The sequence below is a fragment of the Silurus aristotelis genome, assembly GCF_946808225.1.
Source record: "Silurus aristotelis genome assembly, chromosome: 19".
Classification (NCBI taxonomy): Eukaryota; Metazoa; Chordata; class Actinopteri; order Siluriformes; family Siluridae; genus Silurus; species Silurus aristotelis.
In genome coordinates this window covers 5,994,604-6,011,586 of record NC_139592.1, presented here as the reverse complement: position 1 = coordinate 6,011,586, position 16,983 = coordinate 5,994,604, and the positions used below count along the sequence as shown (strand labels likewise).

Below are 16,983 nucleotides of genomic sequence, written 5' to 3'. Positions count from 1 at the left end.
CGATGGCTAGACAAGTGAGACAGAGCATCTACAAAACTGCAGCTCTTGTGTGGTGATCCCAGGCTGCGCTGGTCAGTATTGGTCAGCTGGTTAGGTCATTGGTCCAATCCAACAACCTGTAGCTCAAACTGCTGAAGAAGTTAATGCTCGATAGGTCACGACTGTTTTGGCCACCAAATGGGAACCAACACAATATTATGGCAGGTGGTCATAAAGTTATGCCTGATGAATGTACATATAGAATATGCAATATATTTATAGTATAAATACTATTGGTAGTCACCCAAATGAGGACTGGGTTCAGTTTGAATCTGGTTCCTCTTTAGCTTTCTTCATCAGATCTTCTCAGTCAGGTTTTGCTGGAAACTGATTGTTTTATCAGGGGTTCTACAAGAAATTTGCATTTATTATGGGGTGGAGACTTATAAAAATGTTGCTAATCTGTCTTTTTAACTTTCCTCAACACAATTAAGTTCCTTTCTTGTTGCAATTTTGAGTTATAAACACGTAATCGGTCAACCATTCAAATAAAAGATTAAGTATCGGTGGAAACCAGATTTTATCTTAAACCTTTTATCTCTCAAGTAAAGAAACACAGACATGAAGATAAGAAAACAAAATGTATTATGTACAATTTCAATGAAATCTCCGAAAAGAATTTGCATGGGTTTTAACATATGGTTTCAATTACAGCATCTTTGTCTTAGTGACTAACCAAACAAGAGCAGTTACACACCAGTGTGATTCTTCCAGTGAGCATCCTGACAAACATTTACTGCAAGATTCCCTGTAGTGTGAGAATTCTTTTGCGAATATAAGAGTATGCAGTATGTCTTACAATCAAAATCAAATTCCAGCTGGGAAACACAAGAGAGTTATAAATAAAAGGAGGTGGTGACAAGTCAATTTTTCCTTTCCATTAGTCAAAATTCCAGTGCTTGACTCAGAGAATGTTAATAAAATGACTATCGTAGTGATAAAAAAAAAGTAGGAAGTTTACACTTACTCACATTACTCTTTACAGTCGAGTTTTCTTTTCTGTACAGTACTGTTTTGGTAAAATGGATACTAGCATGAGTTTTGTATAAAGACGAAAGAACGCATGATTCGTAACCCAACCTCCTTGTGTTACATAGTTAGTGTTGACAAATCAGTGTGTTTGTTTTCTTTCAAGCACCCCGTTTAAGACTCAGAATTCCTGGACAAATTCATGTTATCCTGATTCTATGGACACCCTTGTATTAATCTTTACTCAAAACACTGATTGCAGACAGATTCATTATATAACAACTGTGTGCATTCATCCAGCATCCGCATTCAACTGTTCTAGACCTTGAATGGCCTTTTCAACAGCCAAGCCAAAGCCTGGAGGAGAGCACACGCGCGCGCACACACACGCGCGCGCACGCACACACACGCGCACGCACGCACGCGCACACGCACGCACGCGCACACGCACGCACGCGCACACGCACGCACGCACGCACACTTTCTGTTCAAAGCAAATAAATCTACAAATCAAACTGGGACCATCAAGTGTAGATTTCAGATATAGATCAGACAAATCAGACACTGGCACATGATGCTGCTCGGATCCTAAACGCATATCTACAAAACCTACAACATTTAGAGAGATTTTTCTTTCATGCAAAGAACTGAGTAGTCAGTAGTACCTTCCCATCGAGTTGAATTAAAACATAAAATACATCTTGAAACTAGAGCATAGAAAGCTGTAGATTATAACGATCCATTATAAATAAGCAGATAGACTGGTGCATTATTTTACATGAACCATTTACAGGATGCTTTCTGAAGTGGCACGATCCGTCACCTTTTGCCACTTCCCCAAAGGAACAATAGTGCAGTTCATAAAATCCTATTGATAGGAGACCAGTTCGGTGTAGCACATGCTCAAACATGTAAGGGATTTAAAAGAAAAAATTAAAAAAATAAAATGCTGATAATGATAATGATAATGCTACATTTCTTGCCATGAACTTGATGTTTGCACAGCATTATATATATTAGAATCATTAATGGCCATAACCTGAATAAGCACTAATCTCACAGTGTCCTCAACAGCTACATTACATATACAGAAGAAAAAAATAAATACATTGGGGATAAAGGAAAAAAGAAAAAAGCTCCCTATTAAACAGTCAACTGCACATAAACCTTACCACTTATAAGAAGCATGCCTTTTTATTTGGTACAGTAACTAAGTCTAGGTCACAATATTAATTATTTGTTAAATAAGAGTCTTGATTCACAGGAGCGTTTTTTCAGCTAAAAAAAATTAACTCCCTAAATGCAACCGATTTCCTTTAATAGTGGGACGGCGAGGAATTACACGACAGCCTGGCATCTCGTAGTGTCGCAGCTCCTTTACTTTATGCTTGTTCTATACTAAACGCTGATCAAATTCAGAAAACACGATCCCACCACCACAGTGGAGAACAGACTATAATTCGGAATACAACATACTGCATGAGCCAAAGGAGAGACCCAAAGTAAAAAAAAAGCATATACATCCATGCTTTTTAGTACGTGACTGTCCATATTCAAAGGCAAGACAGTAAGAAACCCCCCACCCCCACACACAAAACAAGTCCCATCACAGTTAATGAATTAATCCTGCCTTAGAAACGATCAGCCCATGCAGCAGAGGCGTGTAGCGTCGACATGACTGAGGTGGACACAGACAGACTGGGAGCCCATGGTGTGATTGAAGAACAGCTGGAGTGGCCTTAAGCTCAGTAGTTTTGGCTAAAAAGGTGAGGTAGTCCCTGTCACAACTGTATAAAACGGTGTCTGAAACTAGCAGGTCGCTCCAAGTGTGTGTCTCTGAAGGGGAGGGGAGCAGCAGACTAGCACGGTTCACGGCAATGCAGCCTGTCCGTGAATCACATCTTGACATCCTCCTGCACACTGAGCTGTGAAAGAGTCTTCTTAATGCGCAGCGCCGTGAGTCTGGCTGCTCCGTTAGCGTACCAGCACTCGCGCATGATCTTCCCCATCACCCTCAAGGCCTTAAGAGACACACAAATATAATGTTTTTAGAATAATCCGAACTAAAAGGACGTCGATATTAAACATTACTGTGTGCTGAACAGGGTTTTTACCTCGTAGCTCTGCCACCAGTTGGGCACATTGGGCCGCAGTCTCTGGTCACACACAACCTTCCTCATCTCTTCTATGGAAGGATCAGAGGGTACGAGGTCATAGTATGGCAGCTGGTACTCCTCATGGATTCCTGTTGGAATGAAGCAAACAGTAAAGTCAAGTCACGACTCGCTTTCCTGAAACTATTTGATTTACTGTCGCTGATGACTAAACCATGCTTGGAACAACACTAAAAATCATAACATCTTCAATATGAGCACAAGGAAAATCTTAATTCAAGTTGAATGAACTCAGAAAGAAGCTAAACAAATATCTAATAATATAAACAACCTAATATAAATGTGGTAGTGGAGAAACATCTGAAATCCACCCATTTTAATTGTAAACTGAACACAAGGGTTAAGACGGAGTTCAGCTGGACTGGATATTGCGCTGCAACAACAACCAGAAGTGTTTTAGCTCAGCGACTGCATGAACGGCACGTAACTGCGACACACCTCAGCTTAGTAATTCTTTATTGCTTAATTACATGCTCTTACCTCCAGTGTTGCACCTTCTTGCGATCTCCCAGTAAACCAGTCCTAATGCATAGATATCAGCACACTTAAAAGAGTCAAAATGCTTCATGTTGATTGTCTCATCCAGCACCTCTGGGGCCATATATCTGTAAAACAATGCAGATGTGTTGTGTTGATTTAAGCCATTTAGAATAAATCAGAGCAAACAATTTCACCATGTTAAAATCGCTGGGACAGTACCTCTTGGTGCCCACCCTCTGATTAGGGGCAATGTCAATAGTATCAGTGACAGACTCATGGCGAACAGCCAGGCCCAAGTCGGCTATAGCACAGGTGCCATTCTTTTTTACTAGGATGTTTTTAGATTTGAGGTCTCGGTGTGCAATGCCAGGTTTTCCTAAAAAAAAAAATTAAAAAGCCAAATCCATATAAACGTATAATATAAGTGTATATACAAACATAATGGGCAAAAAAAATAATTCAAAAAGGTGTATGATTCTGGATCGGTATATACCCTGCGTGCCAAGGATCTCCATATGCAGGTGTGCAAGACCACTAGCAGCTGATAGCGCCAACTTGATCATGCCTTCAATGGTGACAGAGTAGTGGTTCAGGTAGTCAAACAGAGAGCCGTGTTCATGATAGTCTGAGACCAGCCACAGCTGAGTCCACGTGCCATTATCTACATGCGGAAAAAACAAGTAAAGGAATCAGAACAAATCAGAAATAATCGTATTGCATATTTTTTTTAAACGTGGAATTTGTCTGCAGACTTTTACCTTTGTTGTCTGCAGCGATGAAGCCCAAGATGTTCTCGTGTCGGAGCATGATCGTTTGGTAGATCTCAGCCTCGCGAAACCAGGAGCGCTCCTCTCTGGAAGAGAAGATCTTTACGGCCACATCTCCACCTCGCCACTTTCCCCGCCACACCTCCCCAAAGCGACCCTTTCCTATAATTTCCTGTAGCACGATGGTCCTTGCTACTGTCCTCTGTACAAACAGAGGTAGACCTGCAGGATGGGCAGCAAAACAGAAGTCACACAAGTCCTGAAACAAACACACTGAATTGTGAACAAATGAAATTGGACTAACCGGATCCTGAGCCGGAGGTGGACAAGTCGAATATGAGGTCCTGCAGGGTTTTGTCTTTGGCTAGGTAAAGGTGGTCACATGAAGGATCTTCTACCTCTAACCTCTGCCGGTGGTTGTAGTTCCTCTGGTGGTGCTGGTACAGGAAGACGCCAACGATCAACAACAGGCAAAAAACAAAGACTGGACCTGCTATGACTGCTACTAACTCCACTGGACCCCAGCTGCCAGCAGTGTCTGTCCATCTCTCATGCTCAGGAACCCCTGAAGATGAAAACAAACCAAATTTGGTTAAGTACTAAAGCTGTTACAAAGAGTGCAGCAGTAAAAATATTGTTCAGAGATAGATACAAAAAGCAACCTTTTCATCAAGTAAAACCAATATCTCCTGAGCTGCTCACCATTTGGGACCTGCAGGTCAACGCTGTTACAGTAGTCTGTGTAGCAGCAGTGTGTGTTGAGCACTCCCTCAGCACTCAGGCAGTAGATGGGTTGACCAGGTGGGATTAAACTCGCGTGTGGAATACAGATGCGCACATGCTGCTCCTGGCCTTTAATGTAGGAGGTGGAGGCCATACAGGCTCCATCTGTCTCACACTCATAGCCACTTTTTTCACAGTTAGTACAGTTACACTTCAGAGCTGAAAGAAAAAAAAAAATACAAATAAAAGTGAATAAAAAGGGGCTGCTTCTTCTTACTTACAGTTTACATTCACAGCAAATCCCAGACAAACGTACCAACATTAAACTGACTCTTAAAAATAAAACCGGAAACAGGAAAAAATACTTACACAGTAAATAAGTGATTAAGATAATGCTAAAGTATCATGTGCCAACAAAAAAAAATTTAAAAAATAACTTGCTTATCTGACAACAAGCTGGACATATTTTACTAGATTTTTTTTTCATGATAAACTCTTGATCTCAGTACAATGCCATTGCAGGTGCATGCATGCTGCCACCAGGGGGCATGCAAAACCAACAACACCCGGCGTGCAATTGAGTAGGTGTCACTGTTAGTTCAAGCGGAGGCCATGAACGCAGGCACCAGTTTACCACCAGTCTGCATAACATGAAACCGAATCCGCCACTGCAGATGAACCCAAACAGACTAAAGCAGAAGCACACTGCAGCACACCGCTAACGCATGCACAGTAGCAAAAAAGAAAAAAGAATTGAGCCTAGAAGTCTTGTTTTCCACTTCGTTTTAAAATATGCATGTTCTCATATATATCACCTACATTTACGGCATTTGGCAGACGCTCTTATACAGAGTGACTAACAACTTAGCAGGGGAGGGTTAAGGGCCTTGCTCCAGGGCCCAGCAGTGGCCACGGGATTTGAACGTGTGACGTTTCGATCCAAAGTCCAATGCCTTAATGACCGAGCTACCACCTACACCCTAACAAGTGACTTTGATTTTCAAGGACATTCAAACAGACCAGGCCCATTGTCCTGGCATGCATGCCATGTTTTCGAACTCTATTTTTGATCACTCATCGCTGGCGTGAATTATTGCCTCCCTAGTCAGCCGAGCTGACAGAGCGAGTGGGATTAGAGAGCGGCCCCGGCGCCTCTGGCACCCGGGGGCGGCTCAGGCAGGAGGTTGAGGTCATTGGGGGGGCAGGTCTGCTTGTCACGCTTCACTCACACCCTGCTCTTATCAGACCCAGGGCTCAGCCACCAACAATGGTGGGCCACTTAGGACAAATTGCACTGGCTTTCAAAAATAACAAGACTCAAAAGTGGCTGTGTGTGACTTATATGGTTTTAAAAAAAAACAAACAAAAAAAATAAACCTTTCCTTTGCAAAACCGCTAAACTGCAATCCCTACTTCTCTACATCTTAATTTGTCAACACACTTCAGGCTCTGATGTTTGTACAAGCCTTATATTAATCGAATGCCTCCACAGCACGTTTATAAACTTGTACATACGCACACTCGCTTCTTATTTTTGCTTACTTGCTTTCACACTTTGGACTCCCAAGGCCGGGTTTAAATTGATCTTTTCCAATGCACTTCCTGCTCATTTTTTTCACACACTGATTGCACAAGAGATGACACAGAAGCAGCCTGACCACACCCGTCCATATGTGTACAAGCGAGAGTGTTTGTTACTATTGTTGACTCATCTCATTTGAGAGCTTTGACAGTGTTGAATATTTAAACAGTCATGTCAATAATGCTTAGAGAAAGAGATAAAGGAGGGAGGGTAGGAGCGTGTGTGTACACAGTAATCATTGAATGGCTGTTCTTTAAAGCATAAAAAAGTGTACTGCCAGTAACCGTCAGTGGAGCAGATCCAAGTTAACTGTTCACATGCACCAGGAATTTCCTGAATATTGCACCGAGGTGACCAGGCCCAGATAAGTTGGAAAAACAACTCCGTGCCATTTCCTCCTAATCACTGCACTAATATAGTGCTTTTCCATCGGGATGCATGGCTTGGCACAGCAATTTACCCACAATCCTCTCTGCTGGCACAATGTCCATCAAGTACCGATGAATTTGGTTACCTTTAATGCCCAGATACAATGTGAGCTGAGCTGTTATATATGGGTGGCTCTGAAAACATGACTGACGAGTCAAAATGCAGTCACACAGTTCATAAAATCAGTTCATTAGAAGGCTAGAAGTGAGTGCTAATGCTTTTTACAGATGAATTTAGGAGGTAGCATCATTTTAGGCTACTATCTAAACTATTAATCATTTCCTTCTGTAACCCAAGTAAAATCAGCCACCATCTGGGTCAAATCCAAAACGGTTGCCTTTCCACCTTTTACACACTCCATAGGATGCAAGCAGGAACCTGAACGCACTACCTAGTGCCCTCTCACATGGTGTCAAAAGACATATGCGATACAGATGCATGGCCCCTTGTGTTTATCTGGGAATGTTTGCACTCAAATGCCTCTGTATTTTCACGAAAGATTAAAGTATTGGCACACTTGGCTGTGTTTGGGTGCAGCGGCGACCATTAAGTGAAATTTTGCACCTCTGTATATTGACTAAAGATTCAAGTACTGGCTCACTCAGTTTGGGTCTGTGAAATTGGGTCTGTGAAAACTGTGCCTAAAGCAATAAGAGTTACATTACCTCACCCAAAAAAAAAAAAAAAAAAAAAGGCTTGGGGTCCAATTACTCTGAAGGGCACATGACTAGTCATCATGAAACAGCTACTGCTGCATTCCTATAAAACTATAAGCATTTTTTTTTACTTTTTGGTTTTGACTGAATAGAGATTTAAAGGGCAACTATGCAGACAATGAAATGCATGTTTCTGAAACTATGGTGTAGCGTGAACTGAAATTGCTTTAAACACCATAAACATATGTGCTGGCTGTATGTGGCCTGTGGTACAGCTGCTGAATGGGCTGTGGTCAGGTCCAGTGGTGAAATTTCTCAAAAAAACACCACATATATTCACAATAGAAGCGCTGTAGCTCTCCGATGTCCCAAAAACATTTAAAAATGCCTTGATAACCAACAAAAGAAGAAATTGTTTTCATCAACCATGCTGTAAACAGGGTAAATGAGATCACTGATGTTCCTGTAATTACAAATAAGTGTGACGTCAACATATGAGCTCTTAACATATAATTGCTATGGACAGTAAACAGAGCAAAGCCCTGACACTGCAAGCTTCTGAAATGTCACAGTAGAAGCAGTGCTAATAAATCCACCTAGCGCAAAGAGGTGACAGACCTTTTTTTATTTTATAAATATGGCACAAATTCTGATTGTGCTTTTTCAGTTGTTCTAACGCGACATCTAATGGGGGGGGGGAAAGGCACGAAACGGGGTGTGAATGAGTGTGCTCTTTTATACACATAATTGGTGGTCTTACACTGGCCCTTTGTTTGGAGATTAGGCAGACATGAGGAGGGACTGGGCTGACTGTGCCTGAACAAAGAGCACGAATAGCCTGTGAGGAGAAAGGCTGTTAGAGGGCTGTTAAAGAGCTGTTAGGAGGCTGGACACCCCCCACCTTGGGCTTTCCACTGCTGCTGGGGGAGGAAAGGAGTAGATACGGGACAGGATTGGGGGCAGGGATCTGGCTGCACTCGCCACTATGACACAGTTTTTAGGTGGAGGGGCCAGCTGCGACCATCATTAAAACCCAGTCTAGACTTTCGACTTAACCCATAGGAAAGAGAGAATTCAGCAAAGGCCCGGGCCCAGAAGCTCACTGGCAGTTTGACGTTCCTATCATTCCATTCTTGTTCAGACAGGAAGTGACAGACATGCAGACATGTAGGGAAGAAGGGCTGTGTATGCCTCTATATGTGTGTGTGTGTGTGTGTGTGTGTGTGTATTTGGTGGGGGTTAGAGGGCTGGGGGCAGGGGCTGTCAACATTAAGTGCAAGTCTGGACGATCGGAGTGGGGTTTAGAGAGATGATGAAACCGCAAATGGATCTGGCATAAATAATTGCATATTACCGGTAAAGTGACTAAGGCTTGTGCAGGCCAAATATTTCCCCAACCCCAGATCTTACTTGATCACACGCTCACTTGAAAGCTTGCTGCAAACTTGGGGTGCGAGAATTAGAAAAACTAGAAAACCACAAAAGTATCCCATTCAGGGGAAAAAAGAGACGGTTTGGTCTTGGTCAATTAGATCTGTGGCTGTTGTGTGCAGTCTCCATCAGAAAAACGAAAGCCCATCATCATCCTCTGTGTCATAGAGAACAGGATGCCGGGGGCCAGAGGGAGCAAGCAGACTACGAGAGTGCTGTTACCCAAGATGCAAAGGGCTGAAACGAGATCCATAGAGCCCCCAGACAGGGAGCTGATTAAGACATGCTGACGCCACCAGACAGAGCATGCACACTCTCGCACTCCTGTGTGCGTGCACGCGCTCACACACACACTTGCGCGCACGCACGCACGCACACACAAAATCGATAAAGGGGAAGGAGGAGCATCTTTTCTGTTCTTGTGGTCATATTACCTGTCTGGTCCAAAAGCAGAAGTCTTTCTCTCCCTCCAGAATGACGAGTCCTCATCTAACCGCTATGTATCCCCTGGTGTTTCAGTCATGGTCTTGCACAATATCATAACTCAAGAAATAATGTAGCCTAATTCAAAAATGATAAAAAGCTGTACTGAATGTAGTAAAACATCATTTATCAATTAACCCAACAATATTGCACCATATAATACATTTCTGTGCAAGCAACGCCAGCATGACTTGTGCACGAGATGTACCTATAAATACAAAGGAACCGAGTTTACTGAAGCATCCTCCAAGTATTGCTAAACAGAACACATGACCATGTCAGACATGAAGAAAAGCCACATTTTCATGGTGGCCCGAGAATCCTGTGCTGATTACCACTGGCCTACATCTTTTCAAGTAAATAGGGTACTTTCACAAGATTTGGAAGCACTGCTCGTGTTATTTGCTTTAGTGCATGCGATATCCTTAGAACATTAATAGCAAAAACAGGCAGGCCATTATGTCATTAGGCTACAAAAATGATAAATAAACAAGTCACAAAGAGCCACTGAACAGAGTTGGGTCAAGTAAAGGCTAAGATGTCTGTAAGTGCATTTAAGCCGAGCTGCTTTGCTGGCCACTCAGGTCATTAGCAAGGTCATTAAAGAAGCAATGATGGATCTCGGTCTGCTGTGACCGTGAACTCAACCCCTCGTCAAAGACTAGCCCACAGCCTCAGATTCAAAACACTTACACTCGGATATGGACAAATCCCCAACCACGTAAACCCACATATATCCCTTTCCTCTGTAGCTTGGGCTCCAACTTCCCCAACAAGCAGACACATGCAAAATAGACTGTAGCTTCAATGTGCTCCATTTCATTTCCATAACTCCACTCTTGACTTCAGCGCACTCTCACGGCAGCTGCTGTGCCTTGGCTCTGCCTTGATGCTGTCTGTCAGTTGTCTCACTCTTGAGGTCGTAATTACACTATAAATTCGAAGCTTTCCAGACACACCCTTTTAGTACTTTTCACACTATTTCTAACAAGCCCATGACCAGCTGGCTCATAGATCAGAGCTTCTACCACCAAATTGGGAAAAAAATCCTATTCTTTTGGATGGCCTTCTTTCACTACTGGACTATCCAATAACACAGCACAAAAGAAAGTGCTTCTGTTTAAAGACAAGACAATCCCCAGAGGAATGCAGGCAGGAATTATGCTGTTTGTTCAGTTTGGTGGGGAGTGAAATGCAGCTAGAAAACACAGGAGATGCACCCTGCCTCCAGGCTGTTTGCCTGGCTCGCCGTTCCTCTATCACACTGACGCCGCTTTCTCACAGCACTGCGAGAAGCGTCACACGACCGAGCAAGAGCTCCTGCCTTCATGACAGGCTGCTTTCAGGCCCATCAACCTGATTATGCTGTAATTGAGTCAGTAAGGCTTTGGAGAACAGATGAAGAAATGCACTCCCCTCCCACATGCACACACAAGAATTTACCTAACTTACAAAAAATATTGGTTTTGAAAAGTAGTTTTTGTATGGTGTTTGGTGGAAATATTTTGACAGATGTACTGTATGAAAATAATTACTGTATAGCCTTATTGTAAAACTAACTATAAAGACACAAACAAGCCTAAATCTCTCATCTCTACTTAATTTTTATTTAAAACCAATTTTAAATTTGTTGCTATATTTGAAGATTATTAAAACCACATAGTTGCAATCCCACCATCATCACCACACCTGAATACATGCAGCAATATTATGCAAACAGTCGAAACAGGAGATCATCCACCAAGTCACCCACATCCAAATAAGCAGGCTTATACCTGGCTAATTTAGCATACAATAAATTTAAACAATTTTAAACCATCTTTTTTTTTAATCGAAAACATGATTTTTAGACCGATTTAAAAAATAAAAAAAATAAATAAATATAACATGCTGCATTTAGACTTTTACTAAGGGCAATAGCTAATACCTGAGGTAATGTTAATGCAGCTAGCTAATAGCTAATCCTTGCTGCTGTCTTATTATATATAACCAGCAAAGTTAACAAGCTACATGGAAACGCTAATAAAACGATGAGCATTGATTCCTAAATGTTTTTAATTAATATGTTCAGCAATAAAATATTTAAAACAGCATGCTAACACCATCAATATGTGTAAAAACAATTTGCTTTATAGTTCAATGCGTAAAAGTACAGTGTGCCATTTATGTGAAAACTACAATATAAATGGCACAGATTAATACATTAACTAGTATAGGGAATTTACTTTTTTATTTTACTTGCTGAATCTTTTCAGGTAACTCTGGTACAGAATCAGTCGATGCCAAAAAAAAAAAAAAAAAAAAAACGTTGGCCCATAAATTGTATATACTTCAATTTAATTTAATTCATATTAATTACATTTTATATGTATACCACCTTTTATAATGGACATTATCCCAGAGTAGTTGTATAGAAATAGATTGAAAATGTAAAATGTTTAAATTAGTCTAAGTTTATCCCTAATGAGCAAGCCAATGGTGACAGTCTCAAGGAAAATACACCCTAAGATGGTATGAGGAAGAAACCTTAAGAGGAACCAGACTTAAAAGGACCCATCCTCATCTGGATGACAAAAAACATCCATTCATTATAATTCCATCATTAAGATCATCATCTGTTTACTGACAAGACTCGAGTGTAAAACTGTTCATGGTGATTGTAGTCCTAAGCCTTTGTAGCAAACTGTTTATATTTTTACAGTCCAAATCATTGTGCATGGTTCTTGATTTTAACCTTCAAAAGTAACCTGCTTACATTTATGATTTATATAAACTTTGGCATTTAATTTAAAATGCAGCCAAGAGGATAAAAATCTTATCTAACTCCTGTTAAGGATTTTGTCTTTTTTCGGCCAGACTTTAGTCACGCCTGAGACGCAGCCCGCAAAGTGTGAGCTGTGGCCATGTTCTGGTGGCCAGATCTGGAGTTTCTCAGTATGTGGGCCAAAAGAAGTGGTAAGTGTGGGCAGGCTCTGCACCATTACCGTTCCTCAGCTTCTTTGGTTTCAGCAATGGGACTTACACTTTGGGCACCTTTACCCCTCCTCAGCCTAGACAAAAACACAGCAGCTGTGAGAACCACTCTCTAGCAGCCCGATACCTCTCCAAAAGAGCAACGGCCCTCTCACTTGTTCGCTTGCTTACTCATAGCCCTGAGTCGTTTCTCATCAGCCGCATGTACGACTGCAGATGGGACTGATGTGGCCTTCACCTTTCTCTTAAGCCTGGTACTGGAACTTGTGCCAGAGAGTTGCGCATAATGGCCTTGTGTGAACAGAGGGAGGAAATGTTCTTGGAAACTAGATGAGTAATTCATAAAAAAAGCAAAGATTAGAAGCAATTATTTGAGAAATTATGGGAAATTCATTGCTCTGCCTTATCAAGAATCATTCACCAGCAAAGCCAGAAACAACAAGCGATAACTTTCAAAAATTTCACAAAACAGGAAAGCTGGTGGATTTAAAGCCACGCTGACTCACGCTCTCACCGTTTTTAATCACAGATTTGCCTTTTTACATTCTTTAAAATATAAATAAATAATAATAAAAAAAAACATGACAGACATGGTGCTCAGAGAGAATGCTTTCTAAGTGTGATAAAGCTCGGACAAGACCGCGCCACCTTGCTTGACCATACATCAGCCGTGTTTGTGTATGCACCCAATGTAACCAACATTCGTTTGGCCTTACAAAGGAGATGCAGACTTCTTTGACAGGCTGCTGAATGGGGGCCATTGCCCACATTTCCATCACAAAGAACCAGACTTCAACTCTGACTTCTGTCTGGGTTTGTTGAATGAACAGTTTGCGACTGGCCCATACAAACACCACCCCACACTTCCTACATGTTATAAAACTGCACTTGGGTTTTATGGATACTGAGATTTTACTTATTAACCAGACTCTCCAGATTAACGTTTTACCATGCTTAAAGTAGCACCACAGCAAAATTACATTCCTACTTCAAGTTGTACTTGGCAAATAACCAATTCTGATGGGTGGTTGTCATAATTCTGGGATGTTTTACTGCTCTGACTTGCATCAACACATCAGTGAACTACTGATTAGTAAGAGCAAAGCAGAAAGATGAGAAATGTTTACCACACGATTGTGGACTTTGTCGATCAACATTGCCCGAATCCTAAACAGTAACCTTTCTACATTTTAGATATAAAAAGCGCTAAGTTTTTATTGACCGCCATAAAGCAGAGAAAATAAATTACAAACCTAATGCATTTTTAATATGCTGCACAATGTAAGAAAGGTCATTGCTATGCCCTGGTGCACTACGGACATGTTTGTAAAGCTGGACAATCGCATTTCCTTTCAAATGCAGTATGAGAACAGGATCATATTTATTTCTCCCTGTTAAATCTTTCTTCAGGAGAGCCCAATATAGTCTTGTGATTTGCTTGCATAACACAAAGTGTGTATCTAATCAGAAATAAGGAGGAGTAATTCATTGCTTTTGGTGTCTAAACTGTCCATCTCTGGGACGAGTTGCATTTTAAACGCAATGCCTCCAGATCTCAGGGTGGTCCTACTACAATCTCTAGCAATTCAGACTTGGCTCGTTGCACTAGAGCCATTTACACGTGCATGAAGGCAAACTGACGCGCCATTAAAAGCTGCAAAGCCTCCTAAACTAATACCATATGCTAGAAATACGAGCTTCCTATTGGAGTTTGCTGAGTAATCTTTAACCCGCATGAAGGCAGATGGCAGTGTGGTGGTCCTGTACTGAACTTGCAATTCGATCAATCAGCCTAATATCATAGAGTAACATGCAGGACGAGAAATACGACTCATCTCATCGTGAACATGGGAACAGCCAGTGGACCGGAAAATAACATTCCCCGTATATTTAATGAGCAACCTTTGAGCGTTGCATAACGCAATGCATCGAAATGCATAACTGAAGATAGGCAAAAAAAAACAAACAAAACCAGAGGCACGTCGTTTAGAGTATGCGCGATATTTACAGGTTGGTTATGAAGCGCTGGCGGTCGCATTGACCACAATAAAAGCCAAAGGCAACCTGGAAACACATTCACGCACACAACCCTAAACTTCGCGTCTAATTCCAGAGATTTAAAGCGAAACCAAACTGGAAACATGTTTCTTTTTTTTTTGTCTATGAAAGACACGAGGAACTGTGTAGCAAAGCGAAACTGGGCACGAGGATACCACGCATTCGACTAAACACTTTAGCGTTCAGGATTTGCCAACAGGCTCTAAATCGCTAGCAGCGCCATGATGAGAATCTCACACACACACACATTACCGGAGCGTACTCACCGTCACCCGGCGCTATTAATCCGATCAGCACGAGCACAGCGAACGCGGTTCTTCGCAAAGACATGACTGCGAGCTTCCCATCGCTTCGCATTTAATGCATCTGTGGTGCGGTGCTGACAACAAGCGAGCACTATATTTCACTCTCTCTCTCACACTCTCTCTCTCTCTCTCTCTCTCATTCACTCACACACACACCAGCAGGTATCTACTCAACTCGCTCGAGCAATAAAGGCTCGCGCGCACACAGCTGCGCTTAAAGGGGCGCGCGCACCCCCCCCCCCTCTTTTTTTTTTTTTTTTTTTAAAAAGGGGGAGTGTTTATTTTTCTACTCCGCGCGCGCGCTCCCTTTGTTGTGGCGCTCGCGCTCGCTCGTGCACCTCTTTCCAAGGTATTATTATTATTATTATTATTATTATTATAATGTGTAAATGTAGCATTCCTCTCTCCCACCATCTCACGTGAAATAATTAGTGCTGAGTGAATAATGAACAATGCACACGTGAATTAGCATAAAATGACGTTTACTAGTTGCATGCATTAAATACACGCCCCAAAACATGACACGTGACCCTGGACTTTTATTTATATATATATATATATATATATATATATATATATATATATATATATATATATATATATATATATATATATATATATATATATACACACACACACACACACACACACACACGATAGAATTTAGACCAAAAATACACTACTGAGGTATGATTTTACCAGGAAAGGGGACAAGGGGACAATGACATGGTGTCAGACTTTCATTGGCACAATCTGATATACTACAAAATACTTGGAAATGTCAGTTAGCCTCTTCAGTCTGGGAGAGGAAACCAGAGTAACCAGAGGAAACCCCTAAACTTGGAGAACATGCAAACAAAAAGGGAAGGAAGGATTTATATCCCCTACCCTTGAGGTCAAACGTGCCCACCATTACGCCTAACTGTATAGCTAGTTATATATCTCATGTATGTATAATCAGTTTAGGTCAATTAGGTCAAGACTTTGGTTTGCTGCACCATCATGCAAAATTTGGTGATGCAATCTGCAGTAAGAGCAAATATGTCAGGGAAAAAACTGAATGTAAATATTAATACTCTGAAGATTAAAAAGATAGCATGCAAAGAGTATGGAGGGCATTATAAAGGTATATAAATGAATATGCTGAATGTAATACATTAAGAAAGTCAAGAACAGGTATAGGGTTAGACACTTTTGGCATCATAAATAACATACTCTGACATACTGTATTTGCCAATTGCATATTTTTATAAATAATAAAAAGCTGTAAAACTATGATAAAGGAAAAAAACAATGATTTGATGTCACGTATGTGCCCATCTTCATGTCATATTTTCTATAGTATGCAAACCTCTGGGTCTAGTTGTACATAAGAGTTTTTCTGTGTGTTTGTTTATTGTGTTTCAGATGCTGATTAATCAGGATGTAATCCGGGTTATGGGTGATTTTCTTTTTGCCAATGTCTTACATTAAATGAGTTGCTGGTTGAAAGCCCTTCTGGGAAATACAAGAGAGAAAAATTTCTTGTAATGTGGTTGGTTGAATGATGCTTTGTCTGTTTATCCTTCTGTCTACTGCCAGAGGCCACTATCTGTATCTCTCACACCACAGTTGTCTTAAACCCTTTTGTGAACAGAACAAGACAGGAATGATCTTACAGGGCCCCTGCGAGCACCCATCGTGATACCCAGAGTGATGCTTTTCAGCATGAGGAATGAAGATTAGGGGACCTACAGTGCTCAGTAGCAAAGGATTAATCAAAGCACATGGAAATCCTCTTATTTACTTATTCACGCAACCGAATGCTTTGCTCTGAACTAAGCAAACTTTTAAATGTTTTGCTATTACTAGCATAGTTTTTGCTCTGCCAGGGTGGGGAGGGATCTTGTGACTCAAATTTAATACAATAAAAGC

General features: G+C 41.3%; 1 protein-coding gene across 2 annotated transcripts; it reads right to left on the bottom strand.

Annotated features, from left to right (window-relative positions):
- Positions 1 to 607: 607 nt before the first annotated feature.
- Positions 608 to 15,405, bottom strand: acvr1ba (activin A receptor type 1Ba). Of its 2 annotated transcripts, none has more exons than XM_083569522.1 (9): positions 15,031 to 15,405; positions 5,132 to 5,371; positions 4,734 to 4,994; positions 4,421 to 4,651; positions 4,156 to 4,323; positions 3,882 to 4,038; positions 3,663 to 3,787; positions 3,123 to 3,253; positions 608 to 3,029 (listed from the first exon to the last, which is right to left on the bottom strand). In XM_083569522.1, the coding sequence occupies exons 1-9, from the start codon at positions 15,119 to 15,121 to the stop codon at positions 2,904 to 2,906; spliced, it is 1,530 nt and encodes a 509-aa protein (XP_083425648.1). In that variant the 5' UTR covers positions 15,122 to 15,405; the 3' UTR covers positions 608 to 2,903. The 2 variants fall into 2 exon arrangements, with proteins under 2 accessions (XP_083425648.1, XP_083425649.1); XM_083569523.1 differs by lacking the exon at positions 15,031 to 15,405 and adding an exon at positions 9,685 to 9,822.
- Positions 15,406 to 16,983: the final 1,578 nt, after the last annotated feature.